The sequence below is a fragment of the Barbus barbus genome, assembly GCF_936440315.1.
Source record: "Barbus barbus genome assembly, chromosome: 20".
NCBI classification, from domain to species: Eukaryota; Metazoa; Chordata; class Actinopteri; order Cypriniformes; family Cyprinidae; genus Barbus; species Barbus barbus.
The window spans coordinates 1,199,801-1,225,657 of NC_136748.1; the positions used below are offsets into that span (position 1 = coordinate 1,199,801).

Below are 25,857 nucleotides of genomic sequence, written 5' to 3' on the forward strand. Positions count from 1 at the left end.
ATCTTACTTTATCAACAATATCATATTGGTTTTCTTATATTCGTGTGTTGTTTCACACCATTTTGATTTTGTGCTGTTTTATTTGAATGCAAATGCTTTGGAAATGTGAATGTGAAGTATTTATCATGTCAATAAAGTACTAAAATTGAGACTGACAGAGAGAGAGACTTTTAGTGCATGTGATTCTATGTTGATGAGATTCAAAATCATAAAGTTGGGACAGCCAAATTCCCAAAATTAAGTAAATTAAAAAGGTATGTCAAATATTTTCAGAACTCCAGTTACATATGATCATGTAATTTACCAGCCTAAAGACTGCTTCAGTAACTCTGGCCTGGTTGTTCAAGTGCCAAATTTATTATGCAGTTTACTAAATACCACTTTAAAATAGCCTAGATGACACACCAAGATACACATACAATTTATTTGGTTTCACCGAATTATAGTTGAGATCAGTGTAAATTGAAAAGAAATTGCCATTTATAATTTATTACTCAAAATAATAATAGGGTTGCAGATTTTTGCCCAAATAAAGATACTCAATATTTTCCTGCTCATTTTGGACCAATCAATTTTGCTTATTGGTTATTGGTAAACATATTTTTTGTAAATAAATTTAAAAAAACTATTTTTAGATTATAGCAGCAGGTGACCTGACCATAACAACGACTTAACATTCACATGCATTTTTTACATAATTCCTTTTTAGTGCCAGTTTATCTAAATTACACCACATGGCAGCATCCTGAACAGCTGATAACATATTTATTGTGAAAGCACACCTTTATTGTATTTACTGTCTCAGTTTCAACATAATCTGACCACTGCCTTAAATCCACAAAATAAATTGAAGTGTTGAGTAAAGGACATAAGCAAATGCACATAATCAATTGCCAGAGAATAATGCTGTGAAATGTCCAGATGCTGATAATGTATAAGATATGATGGTATTTAAAAGCCAGAGAGCTCCATCCCTACAACACAACTAACTGATGCATGATGATTGCCACACTTCTTTATTTCGTCTTCTTCAGGTCCACTGTTGTCGAGGGGGTGAGTAAAGTACAAGTTTATTTCTATAACGTGTTTAAAAGCAGCAGAAACTGAACAAAGAGCCATACAGTTAAATTATCAGGTAGCATCATGAAACAACTCTGACCTACAGGATATATGAAACATATAGACACCATTGCCATTGCTTTGACTCAAGCTATTGCTTTTGACTCAGCCAAACTCAAAAAGTAGGTCTTAAATTGAAATTTGAATGGTTCATCTATTGAAAAGTTCTGACATACAGCAGCAGTTTATTGCAGTTTAGGAGACACAAGAGAAACAATGTTCACCCATAGATTTTAAATGTACATAAAGTAAAATTTTGACATGGAAAAACTCATGTACTTGAGAGTGTATAAACGATCAATGTAAATGTAGTGTAGCTCAGCCATGTGAAGCCTTAAAAACAAAGGGTAACACTTTAGTTGAGGGACCAATTTTCACTTTTAACAAGTTGCTTATTAACATGCATATTACTAGCATATTGGTTGTTTATTAAAACTTATAAAGCACATATTAATGCCTTATTCTGCATGACCATATTCTAGATCCCTTAATCCTACCCGATACCAACAACTACCTTGATAACTATTGCTAGGCAGCAAGTTGCCCGTAGCTCAAACAGTAGGGCAGGGGTGTCCAATCTTCCTCCTGGAGGGGTTCGGTGGTCATGGCCATGGGTTTGAATCCCAGCAAATGCATGAATTAATACAATGAACTCCTTGAATGCAATGTCTTTGGGTAAAAGTGTCTGCCAAATGCATGAATGCAAATTTATCGTGCTGATGCAGAAGAGGAGAAAGGCTGATGGCATTCACTTGTCTTCTGTAGGTGCTGAGTCCCTGGGCTGAGGGCAGCGCCTCCGGTGGAGAATGTATCTGTGAGGCTTTCCTTCCCAACAACACATTTCCAATCAGACACCTCATCTCACTGGAGAGCACAGCAGTTGAGATCAACTACAAACTGGAGATGGAGATTAGCAAGGTTTGGTACAACCTAAAAGAACCTTTGATAAGACTAAACTGAAGTGAAATATGCAGAAGCTTTAACAGATCTTTAACGGTTCTTATGCAGGTGGAGATGTTCGAGGTTAAACTAAAGGTCTATATAGCAAAGATAACGAATCTGACAGTGCTGATCGAGCTGATGGAGGATGACCCCGACTCTTACAGTGAGCTACAAATAGAGGAAGTGAAAATCAAAATCAAACAGGTGGAGGCTCTAATTGTGGAGTTACAGGTGTCTTTACAAACCAGCTCTACCGTGCTCATATCCATACGCGAACAGGTGAAACTTTCTGAACCTCTGCTCAATCAGCATAAACAGTACCTTTGGTGTTAGTTTGACAAAACAAACTTTTAGGTATTGTACAAGAATGAGTGTGATTCTTTTCAAAATCCCTGTCAAAAAGCCATATTTTTTTTCAACTGTAACTTCTCCCATAGATTTCAAGCTACATCTACAAACTCATAGCAGCTTACATGACTACAAACTTCAAATTACTTGAGTAGTCAGATGAAACAAATGTATGGCCTACCCTGATGTTAACCTTCTGGTTTCCCCAAAAAGTGTTTGTTCGTTCCTTTGACTTGAAGCGGCGTTGCGCACCGATCATTGAATGACACACAATTGCCGCAAGAGCGATTCGAAAGCATAAGGAGCCGTCTGCTCTGCTCTCTATAGCTCTCATGATCAACGATCGATCTGCACAGTGCAAACAGCCAAAACCTGGATATTTTAGGCAATACAGAAATCCTGGCAAGGATGCGTCCTATTATGCCATGTCTAGCATTACTTCTTCCTCCCCACTTGGAGGGCACTGTTTAACATAGGTTGAGTTAAAATCCAGTTGACAACTTCATAGCGTAAAAGCACAGAGGCCATTTCGCAGCAGAGAGATTGTGTGTTCCTTTCATCTTCTTCCAATCTGTTGTGTAAAACCCTTAAGAAGCTTTGCTTGTAAGTTTATCGTTTATATTAGTTCTTTTTTATACTTTGTGTTTGTATTTTGTTAAGAGTTATATATGTAGGAAGCATGCTAGCATTTCACAGGCATTATATTCGCATTCAAAAGATCGGCATAACTAACGTTACTGCAGTTTACCAATATAAATGTTGTATAACGAGTTACTGTATTTTGTTTATTTAAGTAAGCATTTATTGTATTTATTTTGCAGTTTCACAAAAGAATGTAATGGAGATTGAACTACATGATTGCACTCAAGCAAAAGTAAAGAGAAAATTACTCTATCATCTGAGTGGTCATTGAAGCTGATCAGTCATCTCCTTGCAATGTTTGGCTATCTGTATATGTATGCTCGACACACGCGCAGACAGAGGACAGAATACGTCCCGTAAAAATGGCCCGTATGGTCACTCTAGCAAAGCAGGTCCAACACCTACACTAGTACCGAACTAACACTAGCCAGCCTAAACTATTCTGGAGCGATTTTAACCTTCTAACACTTGCAAACATCCAGGCAAGGCTGTGTTCAGCAAACAATCAATGTTCAGCCTTTCTGTGTTGGGTAAACATGATTTCACCAAGTACAGCATCTTCCTGGATCAACAACTTCCAACAAACCAATCAGATTTGAGGGCTAAGTTTACAGTCAATGTCTAATTATGCTTTCAAAATCAAGGATGTCGATTCAGGAACATGCCTTCCAAAATCACTGTGTTGAGTTTGCATGTTCTCGTAGTGTTGCTGGGTGCCACAGTAACTCAAAGACTTGAAGTGATTTGGACACTCTGAAATACCCATATATGTTAGATCTGTGAACAACAGTTCAGGATGATTTTGTACCTTTTATCTTAGATTAATACTGTGATCAAATTTTTTTTTGATGAAAACAGATCAGTGTTATGATTGCTGCACTGACTCAGCTGGAGATCACCTACGATAAGAACCTCATTCTCGTGACACGCAGAGAATATATCATTCTTCAGCAGAAACTAGTGGAGTGCGAGAGACGACATAATGAAATCTTTAACCCCAACATTGGTTAGTCTTTCTCCATCAAGACAATGAGTGTCAAACTCTGTTTTCAAATAATCTATAATTATAAACTCATTTACTTGTTTTATTAGGAATCTGCAATCATGGTGGAATTAGAAGAATCAGCAAACCCATCGTCAGCCAGCTGAATGCACATCTGAATGCAGGTTATAGCTATGGAGGATGGGGCAAAGACTCAAATCCCCTGCCTGGTTCTGAAAACATGTACTGGTACTCCGGCTCCAGCGACACTCTGGTCATCAGAATCACACAGTACTCTGACTACTACAATCTGATCATGAGACAGGGCTTTAAGACACATGAGCTTTATGTGAAAAATAAATATGATTGGCAAGGCACAGGAAACAACTACGTTGTGCGGGAAAACACCCTGTACTATCAGTTCAGAAGCCCTTTTGCTATGGGAAAGTTGAACATGACCAGTGTAACAGCTGCATATAAGGTGATTCCTATGGCTAGTGCCCAATTCTCATACCATTACTCAGCTAACCAGAACCTGGACTTTGCAGCTGATGAGTCCGGCCTGTGGGTAACTTACGCCACGGAGAAATCGAAGGGTAAACTGGTTTTAGGGAAGATCAATGAACAGTCATTTGAAGTAGAGGAGGTTTGGCAGACCAGTATTTTTAAACCATCTGTAGGAAACACTTTCATGGTGTGTGGGGTTCTGTATGCCACAAGGTCTGTAGACACTAAAACCGAGGAGATCTTTTACACCTTTGACACTCGCACCGAACAGGAAAGCTATGTTAGTATTCCCTTTGAGAAGTTTCAGAAGTCCTATGTTTACTTGGACTACAACCCCACCGATCAGAAACTTTACATGTTCAGCAATGGTTATTACGTCAGCTATCATGTTTGGTTCAACCATGAGGGCTCTAAAGATAAACTCTTGATTGGCGAGTGAACTTCTGAATATTTAAGGCAGCAGTCAAACTCAGAACAGCAATGAATGTGCTGTATTTCTGTTTGTGTAATAAACTCTTGTGAGCACTATGACTTGGAATGGAGTTTTTTTTCTTGGGACATTGTAAAATCTGTAAAAACACGCTGATGCACATGTCCACATACACACTCTTTTATAAGATTAATAAAAGTTTTTCCACTGTGCCATCCCTTTAAGAGAGTACCACATAACCTACATCTGGCCCTCAAAGCATTTCAATTGTATCAAGCTAAATACAGTATCTGACAACAGTCTTTCCTGAAACAACACAATCTCATGGAAATTTATAACTATTTTAATTTATTTTTTATGCTTTCATATAATCAGCTTAGTTATGTTTAGGGGTGGACATTGTCAAGTCAAGTCACCTTTATTTATATAGCACTTTTAACAATGTAAATTGTGTCAAAGCAACTGCTTTGACACAATTTTTGATTTTCCTATCAAAATAGGAAAATAGTGTGTCAAAAATGTAAAATGACAAGATTAAACACTCAGTTAAAGGCATTTCATTATTGAATTCAGTGATGTAATCATCCAGCTCAGTTCAGTTTAAATGGTGTCTTTGCAATCAGGTCGACGATAATAGCTGGAAATGAAGTGTCCCCATCTAAGCAAGCCAGAGGAACCAAAACTCCATCGGTGACAGAATGGAGAAAAAAAAAAACTTTGGGAGAAACCAGGCTCAGTCGGGGGGCCAGTTGTCCTCTGGCCACATGAACCAGCAGTTTAATTCCAACTGCAGCAAAGTCAGATTGTAAGGGCTCAACTGGTTCCAGTGGTCTTTTCCCGATGGCTGTCTAGGTGGTGGGGTCCTCACTGGGGATCTGTCTCCGGGGCTCATCTAGGTGTCCTGGTCTCCACTGACGTTCAGGGCTGTAGAGGTCGTCTCTGGGTGCTGATTCACCATCTGATCTGGATACAAACTGGATCTGGTGACTGCAGTGACCATCTGGGCTGGATAAAGGCCGGATCGGGTGGCTACGGTGACCTCGGAATAAGAAAGAAACAATAATATATTGCTAATATTAGTCTAACAAGTACATTGTGTGTTATGGGAAGTGTTCCCGGTTCCGGTTGACCTAGTTAATGCAGATTAACAATCCTTTAACGGATTTGAAAATTAGAAGCGTATTAGTGTGATGTGTGCGCCAGGTTAAAGAGATGGGTCTTTAATCTAGATTTAAACTGACAGAGTGGGTCTGCCTCCAGAACAGTGTTAGGTAGATTGTTCCAGAGTTTGGTTGCTAAATAGAAAAAGGATCTGCCCCCCGCAGTTGATTTTGATATTCTAGGTATTATCAGAGTTTTGAGAACGTAATGGATGTGGAGGACTATAATGTGATAAGAGCTCGCTCAAGTACTGAGGAGCTAAACCATTCAGGGCTTTATAAGTAGTTAACAAGATTTTAAAATCTATACGATGTTTAATAGGGAGCCAGTGCAGGGTTGACAGAACCGGGCTAATATGGTCATATTTCCTGGTTCTAGTAAGAACTCTAGCTGCTACATTTTGAACCGTCTGTAATTTGTTTATTAAGCATGCAGAACAACCGCCCAATAAAGCATTACAATAATCTAACCTTGAGGTCATAAACGCACAAATTAACATGTCTGCATTTGACATTGAGAGCATAGATCTCAGTTTAAATATATTTTTAACATGAAAAAAAGCAGTTTTACAAATGCTAGAAACGTGGCTGTAATAAAGGAGAGATTGTTATCAAATAGCACACCAAGGTTCCTGACTGATGATGAAGAATTTACAGAGCAGCCATCAAGTGCTAGACAGTATTCTAGGTTATTACTTTTGGGTGTTTTAGGTCCAATAATTAACACCTCTGTTTTTTTTTTCAGAATTTAGCAGTAAGAAATTACTCATCATCCAGTTTTTATTTTTATATCAACCATGCATTCCATAAGTTTCTCAAATTGGTGTGTTTCACCGGGCCGCAAAGAAATATAGAGCTGAGTATCATCAGCATAACAGTGAAAGCTAACCCCATGTTTCCTGATAATATCTCCCAAGGGTAACATGTAAAACGTGAAAAGTAACGGTCCTAGTACTGAGCCTTGAGGTACTCCGTACTGCACTTGTGATCGATATGATACCTCTTCATTCACTGCTAAGATCCAGTAGCACTAATAGGGAGATACAACCACGATCAGATGATAAGAGCAGGTAATTTGTAACTCTAATGAGAGCAGTCTCAGTACTATGGGATGGTCTAAATCCTGACTGGAAATCCTCACAGATATAATGATTTCGACAATGAGTAGGTCCTGACACATGTTGTCTAACCCCAGTAGAGTTCAGAATGTCTATGAATGCTGATCCTAATGCATCTTTTTTATTGTCAATGTGGATATTAAAATCACCCACAATTAAAACTTTATCTGCAGCCAGCACTATCTCTGATAGAAAAATCACCAAATTCTTTAATAAAGTCTGTATGGTGCCCCGGTGGCCTGTATACAGTAGCCAGTACAAACATCACAGGGGATTTATCATTAATACTTTTTTCTCTAGATAATGTTATATGAAGCACCATAACTTCAAAGGAGTTATACTTAAAGCCTGTCTTCCGTGAAATACTGAAAACATTGCTATAAATTGTAGCAACACCTCCCCCTTTGCCTTTTGGACGCGGCTCATTTTTATAGCAGTAATCTTGGGGGGTAGACTCGTTTAAAAAAAAAAAAAAAAAAAAAATCACATCTAGTTTATGATCAGTGATCATATCATTTACAAAAAGTGCTTTTGTAGGAAAAAAAAAAAAAATGGAAAAGAAAGGGACCTGATATTCAATAAGCCAAGCTTTATCATTTGTTTCTCTGTGTTATATAAATTTTTCATTTGTTGAACTAATTAAGTTATTCATAAATTGGTTTGGACGTTTTTTTGTATTTTCTAGTTTGGGGAACAGACACAGGATCTATAGTGTGATATCTAAGTGAAAGAGTCTCTATGTGCTGAGAATTAACTGATTTCTGTGACGTGAGGCAGCTAGCAGACGGTCGGTTTAACCAGTCTGTCTGCTTCCTGACCTGGGCCCCAGTTAGTCAAGTACAAACTCTAAGACTATGTGCCATATTTCTAGAGAGAAGAGCAGCACCACCCCATGAGGGATGAAGATCTCTTTTCAGCAGGTCAGGTCTGCCCCAAAAACTCGTCCAATTGTCTATAAAACCTATGTTATTCTGCGGGCACCACAGACATCCAGCCACTGAGTGATGACAGTCTGCTATGAATCTCATCACCCCGGTAAGCAGGGAGCAGACCAGAGCATATTACAGTGTCTGACATCGTACTTGCAAGTTCATACACCTCATTAACAATTTATTTAGTGATCTCCAACTGGCGAAGTCGAACATCATTAGCGCCGACGTGGATAACAATCTTACTGAATTTACGTTTAGCATTAGCCAGCACTTTTAAATTTGCCAAGATGTCATGCGCTCTGGCTCCCGGTAAACAATGGACTATGGTGGCTGGTGTCTCTAGTTTCACGTTCCGTACAATAGAATCACCAATAACTAGAGTTTCTCAGTGGGTACGTCACTGAGTGGGGAGAACCTGTTTGATGTTTTGATCGGAACGGAAGAGTGGTGTTTTGACCCGCGACTAGGCCGCCTCAAGGTCAACCAGTTGCCCTGCTGCACGGGCTCTAATGCCGGAACTGAACAGTGTACAGGACTCCCTGAACTAGTCGTATCCAAAGCAGTATCTACAGCCCTCACATTCTTACTGTCCCCAACTAAAGTTTGGATGCGTTTCTCTAATTCTAAAACCTTCTGTCAGCCTAACTATTTCCCTGAATTTATTACATGTGAATCCCTCGTCGCCGAGAGAGATAAACTGTAGATGTGGCAAACAGTGCAAACAACAATAGCAGGAGAAGAAGCCATTACTCACCATGATTGATGAATGATACCGACTTAACTTACCACTGTTGTTTGATGAACTCGTGAAAAACGGAGCGAGAGAGAAATAAAACAGTAATAGACTCGAGTAGAAACACTTGACAAGCTAACCGGGTAACAAATGCTAACGCGCTGCACGCACGCTGCACTCGTGATTTTAGATTAAAAGCGAACAATCAAATTAGTCAGGTTAGTTTGATAGATCATACCAGAAATATGGTGGGAATTAAGTTATATTTTACCACTTAAACAACAGAGAGTGAAAGTATGATAGAAATTCAACAGAAAAGCGGTGCTACAATTGCAAACCTCTCAGCAGCACATCAGACAGGAACAGACAGAAGCAATCTTTTAAAAAAATACTTTTGTGATTTGTTGTGATGATACATCTTCTGATGCACCAGGGCACATCATCAGTGATGTATCCTGAGGTCATCGGGTGTTTCGGGTCTCTCGAACATCAGACACCCTCACTCAGGCGACCCAGCTGAGGTTGATCAAGCCTCAGCTTGTGCCCTGGCAGCTCAACCACGGTTCCGCTCTCTTAATTAATATATCATACACATTCAAATGAAATCCCCAACTTATAAAATAGATACAGTTTAAAATTTCTAAAAAATTACCTTCAATGCCTCTGAGCTGATATGCAAAAGGAAAAAGGATAAAAGGGGGATACAATGATCAGTCACCTCATTAACAACCTGCCAAATATTGTGTAGGTCCCCCTTGTGCTAATAAAAAACAGATCTGTCAGGTTGCATTATCCTGCTGAAAGAGGCCACTTTACGCAATGGAGATTGAGTGACTGTACCTTCTTGTGCCCGGATGGATTCTGCCCATTGTACCACCTTTCCCTTCAGAAGAGAAACGATAAAAGCGATCTTCGCTTTTTCATTGGGATACAATTGAGGTTGCATTTCAAGAGCTAGGGAACATTGCATCAAAAATCTGTTGCACTCCACCACGCCAGAGAAGGGCACTGGCCTGGCCATGGGACTGGAGATCACTGTAGTGGAAGAACTGGTGAAACTGATGACGGAAGTGATGGGTGCTGGCGGTGGTGCCGGTGTGAGAGCTCGTCGAAGTATATCCACGAGCTCTTGGAAGGGGTCGGGAGTTCTGTTTGTCTGCCAGTGAAGGTCCGGTCTTCTGTTACAGAAGTAGGACTTCTGTAACAGAAAGGTTCATGCCTTTATCACCAGCAGGGTGGATTACTGTAATGGTCTCCTCACCGGCCTTCCCAAGAAGACCATTAGACAACTGCAGCTCATCCAGAACACTGCTGCCAGGATTCTGACTAGAACCAGAAAATCTGAGCATATCACACCAGTCCTCAGGTCCTTACACTGGCTTCCAGTTACATTTAGGATTGATTTTAAAGTACTTTTACTTGTTTATAAGTCACTCAATGGCCCAGGACCTAAATATATTGCTGATATGCTCACTGAATATAAACCAAACAGACCACTCAGATCATTAGGATCGAGTCAGTTAGAAATACCAAGGGTTCACACAAAACAAGGGGAGTCTGCTTTTAGCTATTATGCGGCCCGCAGTTGGAACCAGCTTCCAGAAGAGATCAGATGTGCTAAAACATTAGCCACATTTAAATCCAGACTCAAAACTCATCTGTTTAACTGTGCATCTGTTGAATGAGCACTGTGCTATATTTCTGAAATGACTGCAATGAATTTTATGTATAATAGTTTTCTTTAAATCAATTTCTATATCATTTTAAAATTCCTTGTTTTTATTATCTTTATTCCCATGTTTTTATTGATTTTTAATGTCTATTTAACTTTCTTTTATGTAAAGCACTTTGAATTACCACTGTGTATGAAATGTGCTATATAAATAAACTTACCTTGCCTTGCCTTGCCTAGGACTCAGACAGAGAGATGGATTAATTGACAGGTATTTATTGACAAATAGCTGAGCAACAAGGAGTGAGACAGGGGAGTGGTTATCCTGGATGTCTTCTGTAATCTGGAGAAGTGTTAATTTGAGTATCTTCTTTTGACAGGAAACTTGGAACACGAACTGAACACAAAGATGGCAGACTGGGCAGAACACAGGAGCAGACTGACTGGGGATCGCTGGAGAACTCACTTGGGAGGAGACACTGCATGTAAGCAGAGAAGGAGGTAAGTAGTAGGCATAGAGCTGTGATAGCTATGGCAGTCCTGTCCGCATGAACGAGACCGGACACTGGAGTGCTGTGAGGTGTGTGTATTTATGGCATGGGTAATGAGTGGTTCAATGATGTGCAGGTTCGTGTGATCAGTACTCAGGTGAGGGAGTGCGCTGTGATTGGCTGGTGACAGAGCCTGGCAGATCTGTGACACCCCCTTTGTAATCATTAACATTTTCATAAGTAACTGTAATTTAATTACTCATTTTTTATTAGTAACTGATTACAATTACTTTTATTTTTTAATTAAATTACGTAATTCCGTTACATGTAACTAGTTACTCCCCAACACTGCAGATCATAACCTAGATGTGCTCTGTTGGACAGAAACCTGTCTAAAACCTGGGGCCTCATTTATAAAATGTTGCGCAGAAACCATCCTAAATTTGATCTCGAATATGCGTACGTTTGATTCATAGAATGAACGTACGAACAGAAAACGCATATACGCCTCTCTTTCAGATGGGAAATCTATGAATGTAAATGGTCTTGAACTTGCGCGCAGCTGAATGGTTTCAGCTCTCTGCCTTGTAAACGACTCCTAATTAATGTCATTAACATAAAAAATATCACCAATCATCAGAATTTAGAACAGCAAGCTGCAAGAACAGCTTATATTTTCAAGAACCTGCAGTACTCTGACAATAAAAAGTGTGTACGTCTGCTCAGACCCTAACGTGGCGCAAAGCACTTTTCCACATCAAAGAACGTCTTTATAAATATGAGCGCTGGCATGGATTTAAGTGTACGCACACTCTAAGATCCAATCTGAGTGTACGCACGCTTTATAAATGAGGCCCCAGATGATTACAAGATGGAGTTTCAAGATGGCGCTGTGAATGGCAGCCATTGTGCTTGGTTCTCCAGTGTTTTTGTTAGTTTTTCCTGTTTTTTGTTTGTCAAACACGATCAGTTTCACCAGGGAAGAACTGCTGAACATTCGTCAGAACACACCACAAAATCTCCAACCGGTTTTCGATTATTCGGATGTTTTGCTGAACATAGTAGTCAGCGGAGCTGCGGCGCTGTTTAGATGCTTCAGGACGCGCAAACGGGGGAAGAAAGCCGGCGCGCTCATGAAGCTCAGACAGCACGGATTTCGAATGCCGTTGTCTAGCATCCATCTGGCGAATCTCCGCTCTCTACCCAACAAAACGGACGAACTCCTTCTGCTTTCCTGGTTAAACAAGGACTTTTCAAACTCTGCTGCTCTGTGTTTCACGGAAACCTGGCTGAACGGCGCCATTCCAGACAGCGCCTTTCATCTGCCTAATTTCACGCTGATCAGAGCAGATCGCAATGCGGAATCAACGGGGAAATTGCGCGGTGGCAGGACATGCTTCTACATCAATGAAAGGTGGTGTACAGATGTAACAGTGTTAAAGAAGATGTGCTGTTCAGATATAGAAATGCTTTTCATCAACTGTAAACCTTTCTACTCGCCGCGGGAGTTCTGCTTGTTCATTCTCGTGAGTGTCTACATGCCTCCACAAGCGCACGTGAGCTCAGCTTTACAGAAACTCGCTGATCAGATTACAGACACAGAACAACAACACCCAGACTCTGTTTCAATCAGTCTAGGGGACTTGATCAAAGACAAATCTCTCCCGCGAACTGCCAAAATGCAGACAGCATGTTACATGTTCCACCAGAGACAGTAATATACTGGATCACTGTTACACACCAAAGGACGCGTATCACTCTGTCCCACGGTATGCTTTAGGACTATCTGATCACTGTTTGGTTCATCTTATTCCAACCTACAGGCAGAAACTTAAATCTGTTAAAACCGTATTAAGGACTGTAAAGTCTCGACCTTACTGATTGGACTGTTTTTGAAGCTGCTGCCACCGATCTGGATGAGCTCCCAGAGACTGTAACATCATATATCAGTTTCTGTGAGGATATGTGCATTCCTACCAGGACTCATTTAACCTACAACAATGACAAACCATGGTTCACGGCAAAACTCAGACAGCTCCGTCACACCTCCTGCAACCCCCCTCTCCCCCACACCTGCACTGCAGATAGGAGAAGATGATTTGTGCCAGGTCTTCAAAAAGAACAAGAGAAGGAAGGCACCAGGCCCAGACGGTGTGACACCAGCCTGTCTGAAATCCTGTGCTGACCAGCTGGCCCCCATCTTCACACAGATCTTCAACAGATCACTGGAGCTGTGTGAAGTCCCCTCATGCTTCAAACGCTTCACCATCATCCCCGGCTCAAAGAAACCCAAGATTACAGGGCTTAACGACTGCAGACCTGTGGCTCTAACATCTGTGGTCATGAAGTCATTTGAAAAACTGGCTTTGGCTTATCTGAAGGATATCACTGGACCCTTACTGGACCCCCTGCAGTTTGCCTACAGAGCAAACAGGTCTGTGGACGATGCAGTCAACATGGGACTGTATTACATACTGCAACACCTAGACAGACCGGGGACTTATGTGAGCATCCTGTTTGTGGACTTCAGCTCGGCCTTTAACACTATCATTCCAGACCTCATCCTGCCCAAACTAACTCAGCTCTCTGTCCCCACCTCCGTCTGCCAGTGGATCAACAGCTTCCTAACAGACAGGCAGCAGCTAGTAAGGCTGGGAAAATACACATCCAGCACCCGTACGATCAGCACTGGAGCTCCTCAGGGCTGCGTTCTCTCCCCACTGCTCTACTCCCTCTACACCAATGACTGCACATCTAAAGACCCCTCTGTCAAGCTCCTGAAGTTCGCAGACGACACCACACTGATCGGCCTCATCCAGGACGGTGACGAGTCTGCTTACAGACAGGAGGTTAAGGAGCTGGCTGTCTGGTGCAGTCTTAACAACCTGGAGCTCAACACGCTCAAAACTGTGGAGATGATCGTGAACTTCAGGAGAAACCCCCCACTCACCATCATTAACAGCACTGTGACTGCAGTGGAGTCATTCAGATTCCTGGGCACCACAATTTCTCAGGCCCTGAAGTGGGATAATCACATTGAGTCCATTGTTAAAAAGGCCCAGCAGAGGTTGAACTTCCTTCGCCAGCTGAGGAAGTTCAACCTGCCACAGGAGCTGCTGAAACAGTTCTACTCTGCCATTATTGAATCCATCCTCTGCACTTCAATAACTGTCTGGTTCAGCTCAGCTACCAAATCTGACCTCAGAAGACTACGGAGGGTAGTCCGGACTGCTGAGCGAATCATTGGTACAACCCTCCCTACTCTCCAAGAAATGGACTCATCCAGAGTGAAGGCTGGTAAAATCACTCTGGACCCCTCACATCCAGCACACTCCCTCTTTGAACTGTTGCAGTCTGGTCGACGCTACAGAGCTCTGAGAACCAGAACGACCAGACACAGAAACAGTTTCTTCCCTCAGGCAATCCATCTCATGAACATTTGAACTCTTAACAATAAACATAAAACACACAACACTATCATACTTTTTATTTTTTATTTAACACTCATACTTATTACATTTCAAATTTACACCTAACATACCAGTACGAACTGAATTGTCTATTTTGTATATTGTGTTTGTGCTGTTTTGCACATTGTCCATTTTTGTATATTTGTACATTATTATTTTTTTATTTTTTTATTATCTGTGTCCTGTCATTCTGTTGCACTGTGGAGCTACTCTGTCTATCCGGCTGCAGATAAAGTGATTTTAATATCCATATAGATAATAAAAACAGATGTATTGGGATTAGCATGTATAGACACTCTAAACTCTATTGGGGTTAGCCATGTATTGTCAGGACCTACTCATTGCCATAATCATACTTTAGACTCAGTATTATCACATGGAATCAGTGTTGATGGGATTGAAATACTGCAGCAGAGCGATGACATCTCAGATCATGTTCTAGTTTTATGTATAATCCATTTAGCTAAGGTCACAAATTCAACTCCTTATTGCAAATATGGTAGAACCATAACTTCTACCCAAAAGATTGCTTTGTAGATAATCTTCCTGATTTGTCTCAACCCCTCAGAATATCCGATAGCTCAGAAAAACTTGATGTTGCAACAGAAACCATGAACATTCCATTTTCTCTTTTTCACTAAGGAGAACAGTCTGATGATATGGTATAAATACCACACTCACGCCCTCAAAAGATCAAAAGAGCAGCCCAGAATTTGGAGCGCAATTGGAAGAAAATAAAACTAGAGGTATTTTACAATGCGTGGAAGGATAGTATTTCTACCTACAGAAAGTCATTAAAAACGGCCAAATCTGCTTACTTTTAGACTCTTTAAAAAAACACAATAAAGCATCAACTGGTGCAGACTTTTCCCAACAGCACATCAGTAATGACTTCATTTCTTTACTTACAACAGAGAAAATTCTAACCATGTAGCCATACGCAGCAGACTGCAATGCGCTGTATGTTTTGACACCTTTCTATCATGGCCAGCATTGAGTTTTTCAGCAATTTGACCTACAGTAGCTCCTCTGTGTAATCGGACTCGTCATGCTAACCCTTTGCTTCTCATGTGCTGCAATAAACCTTGGGTGACCATGACCCCTGACAGTGATTCACTGGTTGACCTTCCTTGTACCACTCTTGGTAGGTAGTGACCACTGTAAATCAGGAACACTCCTCAAGACTTGCTATTTTGGAGATGCTCTGACTCTGTAATCTCTATTTGGCTCTTGTCACTCAGATGTTTTCGTCTGCCCATTTTTCCTGCTTCCAACACAAAAAAATCAAGAACTTACTTTTCCCTTATTCCCTAATATATCCCACCCATATAGTCAATGTTATTCACTTCATCTGTCAGTATTTTTAATTTTGTGGCTCTTTAACAGTACTCATCATCCTCCTAGAACTCACGGTGAACATAAGAACATTTCAATTTCCTACCTTTTATGAATGCTACTCTCTGCTTCTTAAGCTGGTCTTTCTCAATCTTTTCTTTTCTTAGGTTCATATAATTTATGTAGGAAAATAAAATACTTTCACATTACATCTATAAGAACGTGAATTTTAAAGACAATACGTGTAGCTTTACTATGAAATACTTTCAAAACTCTTCATTAGAAGTATGAACTACTTCATAATTAACAGAGAACGTTAAGGAATATATACACTTTTACTATAACACTTCACTGAAATAGTTTGAATCACCTTATAATTTAGAATGGGGTATTCCCTGTGATTTATTTCTTATTGAAAATGTTTTGTGCATGTTGTTTGGAGCTGAAACACTCCAAAGAGTTTAATGCATTATTTCTGTGTGGACAGATGATTGGATGGACAGACAGATGGATAGAGGTCTAGAACACACCAGCAGCTCAGTCATTGTGATGGTGTGTCATAAAATTAATTCACGTAATACCTTCAACAGGTTTTGTATGCAATGCTTCCTCTCAGGTCGTTCATAAAATTGCGTATTATAATAATTCACCATCTCATGTTGTCCACCAATAAAATGTCTTAAGCAAACATAAACTGTGTGCATAAGCTACTTCATTGCTCATCCACTGGATATCAACCACAATACACATGAGAATAAGGCATGTGCTGTCGATTAGTTCTGATAACATGCTGTATATAAGGCTGTATCTGAGAGAGCGAAACACATTTTAAAAAGAGATACACAATGGATCTCCTGTTGCTTGTCCTCCTGTTTGTGGCTCCTGTACACTCCTGGCTGGTAAGAGTCCTTCTGACCATCATGATCTCAACTTTGATTCATAAATCCATGATGCTGTTTTCCATTCTGTTGTCTAGTCACTAGAGAATTGGGGATCTGGCAGCGTTGAAGGCTCCATCGGGGAGTTTGGACAGTGTGTTTGTAATGTGTTCCTGCCCGATACTTCATTCCCAGCAGACCGTATGGAGCACATGCAGACCACCTCAAGTCAACTGTCTGTAGAAGTCAAGCTCCAGATTAACAAGGTACATTATGTTCATATAGTTTAGATTAGTAGTTTTGCTCAGGATGTGGATTTTATATTGGACCCAGCAGTGTTTTTAGTATCATTAAGATACTACTATAGTTTGCAATGTGTGAAGTACTTAAAATTCAGGCAGTGCAGTGGCTCAGTGGATATATACTTTTGCCTCACAGCAAGAAGGTCCCCCTTTCGAATGTATGATTCCTCTGTGGATTTTGCATGGTCTCCCCCTTTCCCCCCATTCCATATTCCAAGTGTTCTAAAGTCATACGGTAGGGTTTGCCAAGAAACAAATTGTAAATGTAATCTATTATTAAGTGTAAATCTCCAGTCATCGCATTTGTGACATTATACGAGTGCGCAGCACCTAGGAAAAGCACACATGAGAGTCCTTTTGAAACATCAAGTCAAATAAAATTATGACTTGAAACAATACTTTCCTTACTGAGGTGAATATCTCTGTTCTGAGACAGTCGGACAGTATTATACAGCCTAGAATGTGCGCAAAGAGCGCTCCCTCATATAATCACTAAAAGCTATAACTCCAGGTCATTGCGATCTCACAGCGGTCCATTAATAAGCTCTTTACACAGCACAATGAAACTCTTATTTAAATCGTATCTACACTTTGTTATAGAGGATTTGCGGAGGAGCTGTGAGAGGATTCTAACTTAAACATTTCTGGTCATTGCGTTCAAGAAATCAACAGATATGTCTGTGATTGACTACATTTCGCAACGCTGCAAATATGTTTTGCCAATGTCAGATGGGATTCTCCGGGTCCCTAAGTGGTCACTTACCTCGCTTATTAGTTAAGTCCACCCCTGCATGTTCATCTGTCTGATTTGAGGTCTACAACATGACAGAGATGACTTTGTGATTGGACAAATTACCTTTGACAACAACAACTAAAGATATTCTCCGTCTCGCCGTTAGAAGTCAAGTAAATCAATGCATTTTGCTATTGTAATACATGATTACATGGTTACTTTTATTATTCAGATTTATCGTTATTTTATTATTCCTGCTGTCTGAGATGTTTTTGGGTAATGACCCACCAGCCGAAAAGTACTGGTCTACATGATCAACTGTTTCTCATTTGCTGCAACTCAAATCATTTCTGTTTCACGTGTTTAGATCAGCAGTCTGAAGGTTCAGTTGGAAGTTCTTCTCAGCAGTCTCTCCAACCTGACGGTTCGTGTGGAGAGTCTGGAGAGCGGACCGGACAAGTACATCAAACTGGAGTTTGAGCTCCTCCGCATTGAGCTGAGAGAGTTTGAGGCTCTGGTCACACAACTGAAAGCATCTCTAAACTCCTCTTCACCAGCATTTGAGAGTCTCTACATAGAGGTGAAGCTTCCTTCATTTACACCAGCGGTTTTCAATTCAGTTCTAAACTGTGTTCCGATTGGCATAGTCACTACATAGTGTTCATGGCTTCCTACTCCCTGAGCAGGGGAAATCCATTGATGTTTACTTCACTTCGGAAAATATTAATTCACGGATTTGTGCTGAAGTGTGACATAATATACCTCTGTAAATAAATACAATTTAAATTCACGTCTTGCACACTTTAATGCCCTTTAAATGGAACATATATGCTCGTTCGAGCTGGAATCATGTTGGAATATCCTGTGATGTCCACTTCACAGGGCACTTATGGTGGAATAGAACAAACGTCTGAACTGATAAGAGATACATACAAAATATGCAGAGCGGGGGTCAAGGACTGGAATTGAAAACTGACGACTTACACTAAACAAGCCATTATAGTATTTGCATGGGTCTAATTTGTTTTCTTTGTAAGATTCGCAATATGAGTTTAATCGTTGACCAACTGGAGAGCTATGACCGGAGCAACTTAGAGGTGATTCGCATCGAATTCGCCAAACTTCAGCGGAAACTGGAGAAATGTCAGGATGATAAGGATGACTTCTCTAATGCAGAAATAGGTAGGCTCATTTTCTGTGAATATTAAGAGAGAAATTTTATCTTACGTTTACATTGTCTTGTACATGATGCATGCTACATGAAGGAGATTATTCTGAACAATATAGTTTAATTAAATTTTACAGATCTCCATTTGTGAGAATGGGAATTTTGATTGAAATATTCTTGCATTTTTAGAATTTATTGCTTTCATTGATTTCTCCTAGGGTCCTGTAAGCATGGAGGTATTCTCAGAATCGGAAAGCCCATCGTCAGCCAGCTGAATGCACATCTGAATGCAGGTTATAAGTATGGAGGATGGGGCAAAGACTCAAATCCCCTGCCTGGTTCTGAAAACATGTACTGGTACTCCGGCTCCAGCGACACTCTGGTCATCAGAATCACACAGTACTCTGACTACTACAATCTGATCATGAGACAGGGCTTTAAGACACATGAGCTTTATGTGAAAAATAAATATGATTGGCAAGGCACAGGAAACAACTACGTTGTGCGGGAAAACACCCTGTACTATCAGTTCAGAAGCCCTTTTGCTATGGGAAAGTTGAACATGACCAGTGTAACAGCTGCATATAAGGTGATTCCTATGGCTAGTACCCAATTCTCATACCATTACTCAGCTAACCAGAACCTGGACTTTGCAGCTGATGAGTCCGGCCTGTGGGTAACTTACGCCACGGAGAAAGCGAATGGTAAACTGGTTTTAGGGAAGATCAATGAACAGTCATTTGAAGTAGAGGAGGTTTGGCAGACCAGTATTTTCAAGCAGTCAGTCACAAACGCGTTCATGATTTGTGGCGTCCTGTACGCAACCAGGTCAGTAAATACTCAAACAGAGGAGATCTTTTACACCTATGACACCAATGAAAATGAGGAAAGCTACGTTAGCATTCCCTTTGAGAAGTTCCAGGACTTTTACATGTCCCTGGACTACAATCCCACCGATCAGAAACTTTACATGTTTAACAACGGTTACTATGTGTATTACAATGTGAAGTTCAAGGTTGCTTAGATGAACTACTGCTTTCAAAATGACTTGAAATTTAATCCATTTCATGTGGAAATGGAAATATTGCAATAAAATTATACTCAAGCATCATTTCATGCATGTCTTAATCTTGTGTGTCATAGTGGTGCAGGTTTATCAAGAATTTAAACTTGAAATAATTAAACATTGTCAAAATATACACAAAAAGTTAGTATATGTGTTTATGTTGAGTATCATATTTTATGTATCAGGCTCATATAGTATTACATAGTGAGAATGTGAAGGATATTCTGCTGATATAAACAGCCAGTAAGTAAGATGAAATTCTGATGTTTGTAATGTAAATCAATGAGACCTTTATAACAGTACAGCAGATACGGGCATAATCTAAATATCAGTGGTCACTATCTCCAAATGTATGTTTTGTAAGATGTGACTGAAATGATCCAAACATATAATGCAATGCAATGCTGATTGAGAGATGAAGAAATGAGCGCTCCTCAGAAGATGTGAGATGAAGATCATTCCTCCGCTGAGGAACAGAGAAAGTAAAGCTTCTGGAAACAAACGCTCCTCTAAAGATCCTGATGATCAGATTTGAGTCGTGTCACGGTCTCAGGGCGGCTGTTACCATAGAAAACAGATCAGCTTTTATCTGCAAGCAGACAGTGTCAACAATATATCAGGGGAAAAAAAACATCGGCCATAAATTTAAAGAAACAGGTTTTCCTAACAAGCAACCATTTAAAAAAAAAAAAGCCCAAAAAAACGCAACCTGTGATTTTTGAACGCGACTTCACAAAAAAAGAAGCCCAAAGTCACGTAAAATGCACGGACTTGGCAACTGTGCTTGAAAAAGCAATTGTTTTGGAAAGTGCTACGGCACATTTCTCTGCCATCTATTGGTTCAGAGGAAAATAATATAAAACGCACCTTTTACCCGGGGTACCTTTAGCCCTGTTATTGTCAGTGTTGGGAAGGTTACTTTGGAAATGTAATAGGTTACAGATCACAAGTTACCCTACTTAAAATGTAATAAGTAGTGTAACTTTTCAATTACTTTATTAAAGTAATGTAACTGATTACATTTGATTACTTTTCTAAATTTCTAATGTTTTTCAACTCATTTTCAAACCAGGCAGGGTTAACATTAAAGTAGTACTCAACCCTGATCACTATCAGACTTCGAAATCCCTATATCCTTATAAATGTGTCTGAGCAGTGTGTGGACACAACCACCCTACAATGATAAAAATTATTATTATTCATTTATTAAATATTATTAAATAAAAGTAAAAATGGTTCATTTTCAGCAGCCCGATGAACCCTGATGTCGCAGTGTAAAGTAAACAATTGTTACACAAAATTTTGGTCATTTTAATGCATTTTTTATAAATTATATGTCCCTGAAACTCTCCATGAATAAGGTACATTAATCTTCAAATTATAACTTTTAAACCATAAGTACAAACCCCATGTTTCTATAAGGAGAATATGTTTGATCAACTACACAATTAACATAAATATTATTGAAAAAGTATCCTATTACAACAAATCTAGATGTGCTTGAAGCTTTATAAACTTCAGTATTATTAATGAAGAATAAACACAAACCTGTTTGTTCTTCAGTATGTTCTGGATCTCTCATCTTCTCTCTGTCCTCTTTAATGAACTCTGTCTTTGCAGATTTCAGCTCTTCCTGATGATTTGATGCTCTTCACTTGTAAACTAATGGGAATATTCCAGCATTTATTGCTGAAGGCTTGATTGTTGTGGGAGGAGCTTCACTGAACATGAGTAGTGATAGCCGGCAGCATATGCCAAACATGATTAATGGCTTTGACCTTTGTGACCTCATAATAATATTAATCATTTCCATATGTGACCTTTGATCTCATAACGAGTTTCAGATGCGGAAATCGGTCGAGCGTGAAACTCCGATGTCATCCGGGGATGAGCTATGTCGTCTGGTTGGGGTAAAAACATAAATGAGTTGTCAAGTAATGACTTTGAAGATTTTATGGAGCGTTTTTAAACTTCCTGATAGGAGCATCTGCGGCACGCGTGGTGTCCGGTTGCGTTCCAAGGCGCGCTCTCTCTCTCTCTCTGTGGGATCCGTCAGAAAAAACAATAATGAACAAGCAATATTAAAAAGTAAAGGACATTAAGAGATCAGTTTTAAGACACACCCAGCGCTCGCACATATTCTGTTGATTATATAAAAATAATTGAAATAAAATAGGCTATCAATGAGAAGGGATAAAACATGTTTAGCTTAACGAATAAAAAGGATCAGGGAAAAACAGCAAATACACGTCTTCACAGTGGGTCTCAAATGAAATGATTACAAAAAATGGTTGTGTTTAAACTTTAATTCTCTCTCACACACACACACGTTTGTGTAGCCATCTAAAATGGTGATATTACACAGAATCCTGATGTTTTTTATCTACAGATAATTATACGTTTCAACCCATCACAGAAAACTTTACATCTAAGTAAATAATGCATGTGCTTTATAAGTAATTTACTCCTGGGCTCAATAAGAAGTTTCCTCTCTCTCTCTCTCTGAGAGGATGCTTGCCCCACACCGTAGATTAAACAAGTTTCACTTTCAACTGTCAGAGTGTTCCTCTCCTCTTAAATGAATTGAATATAAATTATGTGATCACACATACCATATGAAACAAAGCAAAACATTGACACTAGTTTTAGGAAACAAAAATCTGCAATGAGGGTCGAGCCAATTAAAGGGGGAAATAATACAGATTGAACAGGCAAATGGTCAGGAATATAGTGGACTCAACATGTCAGGGCATGCTGTTATGTTTGAAACACGTAAACATTTTATTTAGTTCCATGGACATATTTAAATTCAATTCACATTTATTTGTATAACTTTTTCACAAAACAAATTGTTGCAAAGCAGTTTCACAGAAAAGTAAAGTTTCTACATCCTATTTACATTCATATTTACATTATACTAATGCATTTTATCATCCCCCTAAACCTACCCATCACAATAAACTTTCTGCATTTCATATTTTCATAGACATTATTTAATATAATATAAAGAGCTGCTATGATCGTGAGGCAATTATTTGGAGTATTACTACACATTGGGTTTGTGTCCCCTTTTTGCACAATGTCTATTTTGTATATTATTAGGGCCCAAGCCAGTAAGGCGCAGGGCCCTATTGTTCTTCTAAGGATTATTATTAGGGCCCAAGCCAGTAAGGCGCAGGGCCCTATTGTTTTTCTAAGGATTATTAGGGCCCAAGCCAGTAAGGCGCAGGGCCCTATTGTTCCCCTAAGGATTATTATTAGGGCCCAAGCCAGTAAGGCGCAGGGCCCTATTGTTCCCCTAAGGATTATTATTTTTTTTTTTTTTATTATTTTTTATTTCGACTATCCGGGTACTTTTGGGGGCCTTAACGTGCCCGAAAACTCTTGAAAATTGGCACACACGTTGGAACCTGCGGCCATTAGGACGCCGCTGAGGCTGGGACCCGGGCGTGGCACAGGGGCTCTACGGCGCCCCCTGGAAAATTGTCAGAAAGCTTGATGTATAGCTCACACATACTTGCATGTATTCATATGAAACTCGGTACACATATAGAACTCATTGAGCTGAACAACTTTCACGCTGCATGTCTTAGGCTCCGCCCAACAGGAAGTCGGCTATTCAGGGCTGTTTAAAAAGCGCATGCTCTGGAATTTGATATACTCCTCTGAGGATTTCCATACGATTGCCACCAAACTCGGTGAACATGATCTCAAGACATTGGGGACGCTAAATTGCGAAGATATTTTTGATATGTCGAACGGTTTGCCCGTGGCGAGGCGATGAAGTTATGGCGAAAAATGAGACACAGGAAATGCCTAATAACGTCCACATACATTGTATGATGTTGATCAAACTCCAGTGGTTTGTTCGTTGTATGATGCCGATCGGATAGATGTGACTATTATGACTGAAAGTTATAGCGCCACCAACTGGCTGCAGGAAGTGTGTCGTTTTCAAAATGATTTGAATTCAGCATCTTATTTTTACTCGATTTGCTTCAAACTTCACCAGAATAATGTCAAAACACGGCCGATGTAAAACTGTGAAGGGAATATTGATATCTAAAATTATGTTGCCATGGCAACGTGTCAAAGTTGAAAATTCGTTTCTGGTGATTTTGAGGCAGATAACATGTTTAGAATGTCATGAAACTCAACAAACATATCCATTTTAATGATAGTTAGACACTGGAAAAAGTTCATAAACGGGCGTGGAAGAGGCACTCTATAGCGCCACCTTTTGTCAAAAATGGGGGGGTTAGTTTTAGCTACAGACACCAAACTCAGTACATAAATTGTTCTTATTAATCCGGACAACTTTCTAATTTACAGTCATTAGCTACGACCAACAGGACGTCGGCTATATTTATTTTAATGTGGGTTTTTTTTTAAAACGGGCTGTAAACAAATTCATACTCCTCCAAACAGAAACACGGAAATCACACCAAACATTTTTTATCATGATGCCAAAATACTGAAGATGCTAAATTGCGGACGGATTTAGGATATCTTGAACGATGATTTAATGGCAATTAATTAAAGTTACAGTAAAAAAGAGAAAACATTTTTTTTTTTTTATCTTTTAAGAGCAGCTTCCAAACACTTCATAAAAAATTACATACACAGAACAATACAGTCTGAGGATATGTGATTAATTTCATGAATTTACAATACACTATGCAGAGGAGAAAATTTAAAAACTATCAGACAGTTGTTACAATGCTTCTATGAGTGAGAGATCCCTGCCAGCCTGCAGCTGAGTGAGGGGGTGGGGGTGGGGTGGGGTGTGAGTGACTGTGTGGATTGAGGAGCTGGGTGAGAGAGAGAAAGAGAGAGAGGGTCTGTTTTTTTTAAATCTTTAAAAAATGCTTATAAAGCATTAAAGGTTTTCATAACACTTTATAATTAAGTCTCATTTGTTAACAGTAGGGAATGCATTAATTAACATGAACTAACAATGAAAAATATAATTTTTTACAGCATGTTAATTCTTCATTGATAGTATGAACTTACAATGAACTAACAATGAACAAAATCTTTTTAATGTTAGAAAAATAGTCATGTTCAAAAGAGAAACTTTAAAATTTAATAATATATTAACACATTTTGGAATTAATATTGATCAACATTAAATGGAATATAATTATGAATGATTATATATATATAATGATAGCAACAGACACCAAACTTGGTACATAAATTGTTCACATTAAGCTGGACAACTTTCTAATTTACAGTCATTAGCTACGACCAACAGGAAGTCGGCTTTTTTTTTTATGTGTTTTTTTTTTACAAAACGGGCTGTAAACAAATTCATACACCTCCAAGCAGAAACCACAAATTCACACCAAACACAGAACAAGACAGTCTGAGGATATGCGATTAATTCCATGAATACAATACACTATGGCGAGAAGAAAATTTTTAAACTTATCAGAGATATCCTGTCACTGTGCTTCTAATGTGTGCGGTAGGTGACTGGGTTAGTGACTGACTGTGAGTTCAGTGAGTGTGGAGGGGGAGAGAGAGAGAGAGAGAGGGTCTGTTTAAACTTCTCAATAAAATCCTTAAAAAATGCTTAAAGCATTAAAGGTTTTGATAACACTTTATAATTGAGTCTCATTTGTTAACAGTAGGGAATGCATTAATTAACATGAACTAACAATGAAAAATATATGTTTTAAAGCATGTTAATTCTTCATTGATAGTATGAACTTACAATGAACTAACAATGAACAAAATATTTTTAATATTAGAAAAATAGTCATGCTCAAAAGATAAAACTTTAAAATTTAATATATTAACACATTTTGGAATTGATTTTAAACA

At 39.3% G+C, this 25,857-nt stretch overlaps 2 protein-coding genes across 2 annotated transcripts; both read left to right on the plus strand.

Moving 5' to 3' along the window:
- Window positions 1–999: 999 nt before the first annotated feature.
- Window positions 1,000–4,979, plus strand: olfm4.1 (olfactomedin 4, tandem duplicate 1; the record flags this gene model as incomplete). Its single annotated transcript, XM_079443387.1, has 5 exons — window positions 1,000–1,053; window positions 1,885–2,037; window positions 2,128–2,340; window positions 3,910–4,057; window positions 4,144–4,979. 5 exons carry the CDS (start codon window positions 1,000–1,002, stop codon window positions 4,977–4,979), a joined length of 1,404 nt encoding a protein of 467 aa, XP_079299513.1.
- Window positions 4,980–9,932: 4,953 nt separating this feature from the next.
- olfm4.2 (olfactomedin 4, tandem duplicate 2) lies at window positions 9,933–19,986 on the plus strand (the record flags this gene model as incomplete). The annotated part of the gene is made up of 7 exons (XM_079443388.1): window positions 9,933–10,008; window positions 10,966–11,086; window positions 11,227–11,233; window positions 16,858–17,025; window positions 18,162–18,374; window positions 18,832–18,976; window positions 19,181–19,986. The coding sequence occupies 7 exons, from the start codon at window positions 9,933–9,935 to the stop codon at window positions 19,984–19,986; spliced, it is 1,536 nt and encodes a 511-aa protein (XP_079299514.1).
- Window positions 19,987–25,857: the final 5,871 nt, after the last annotated feature.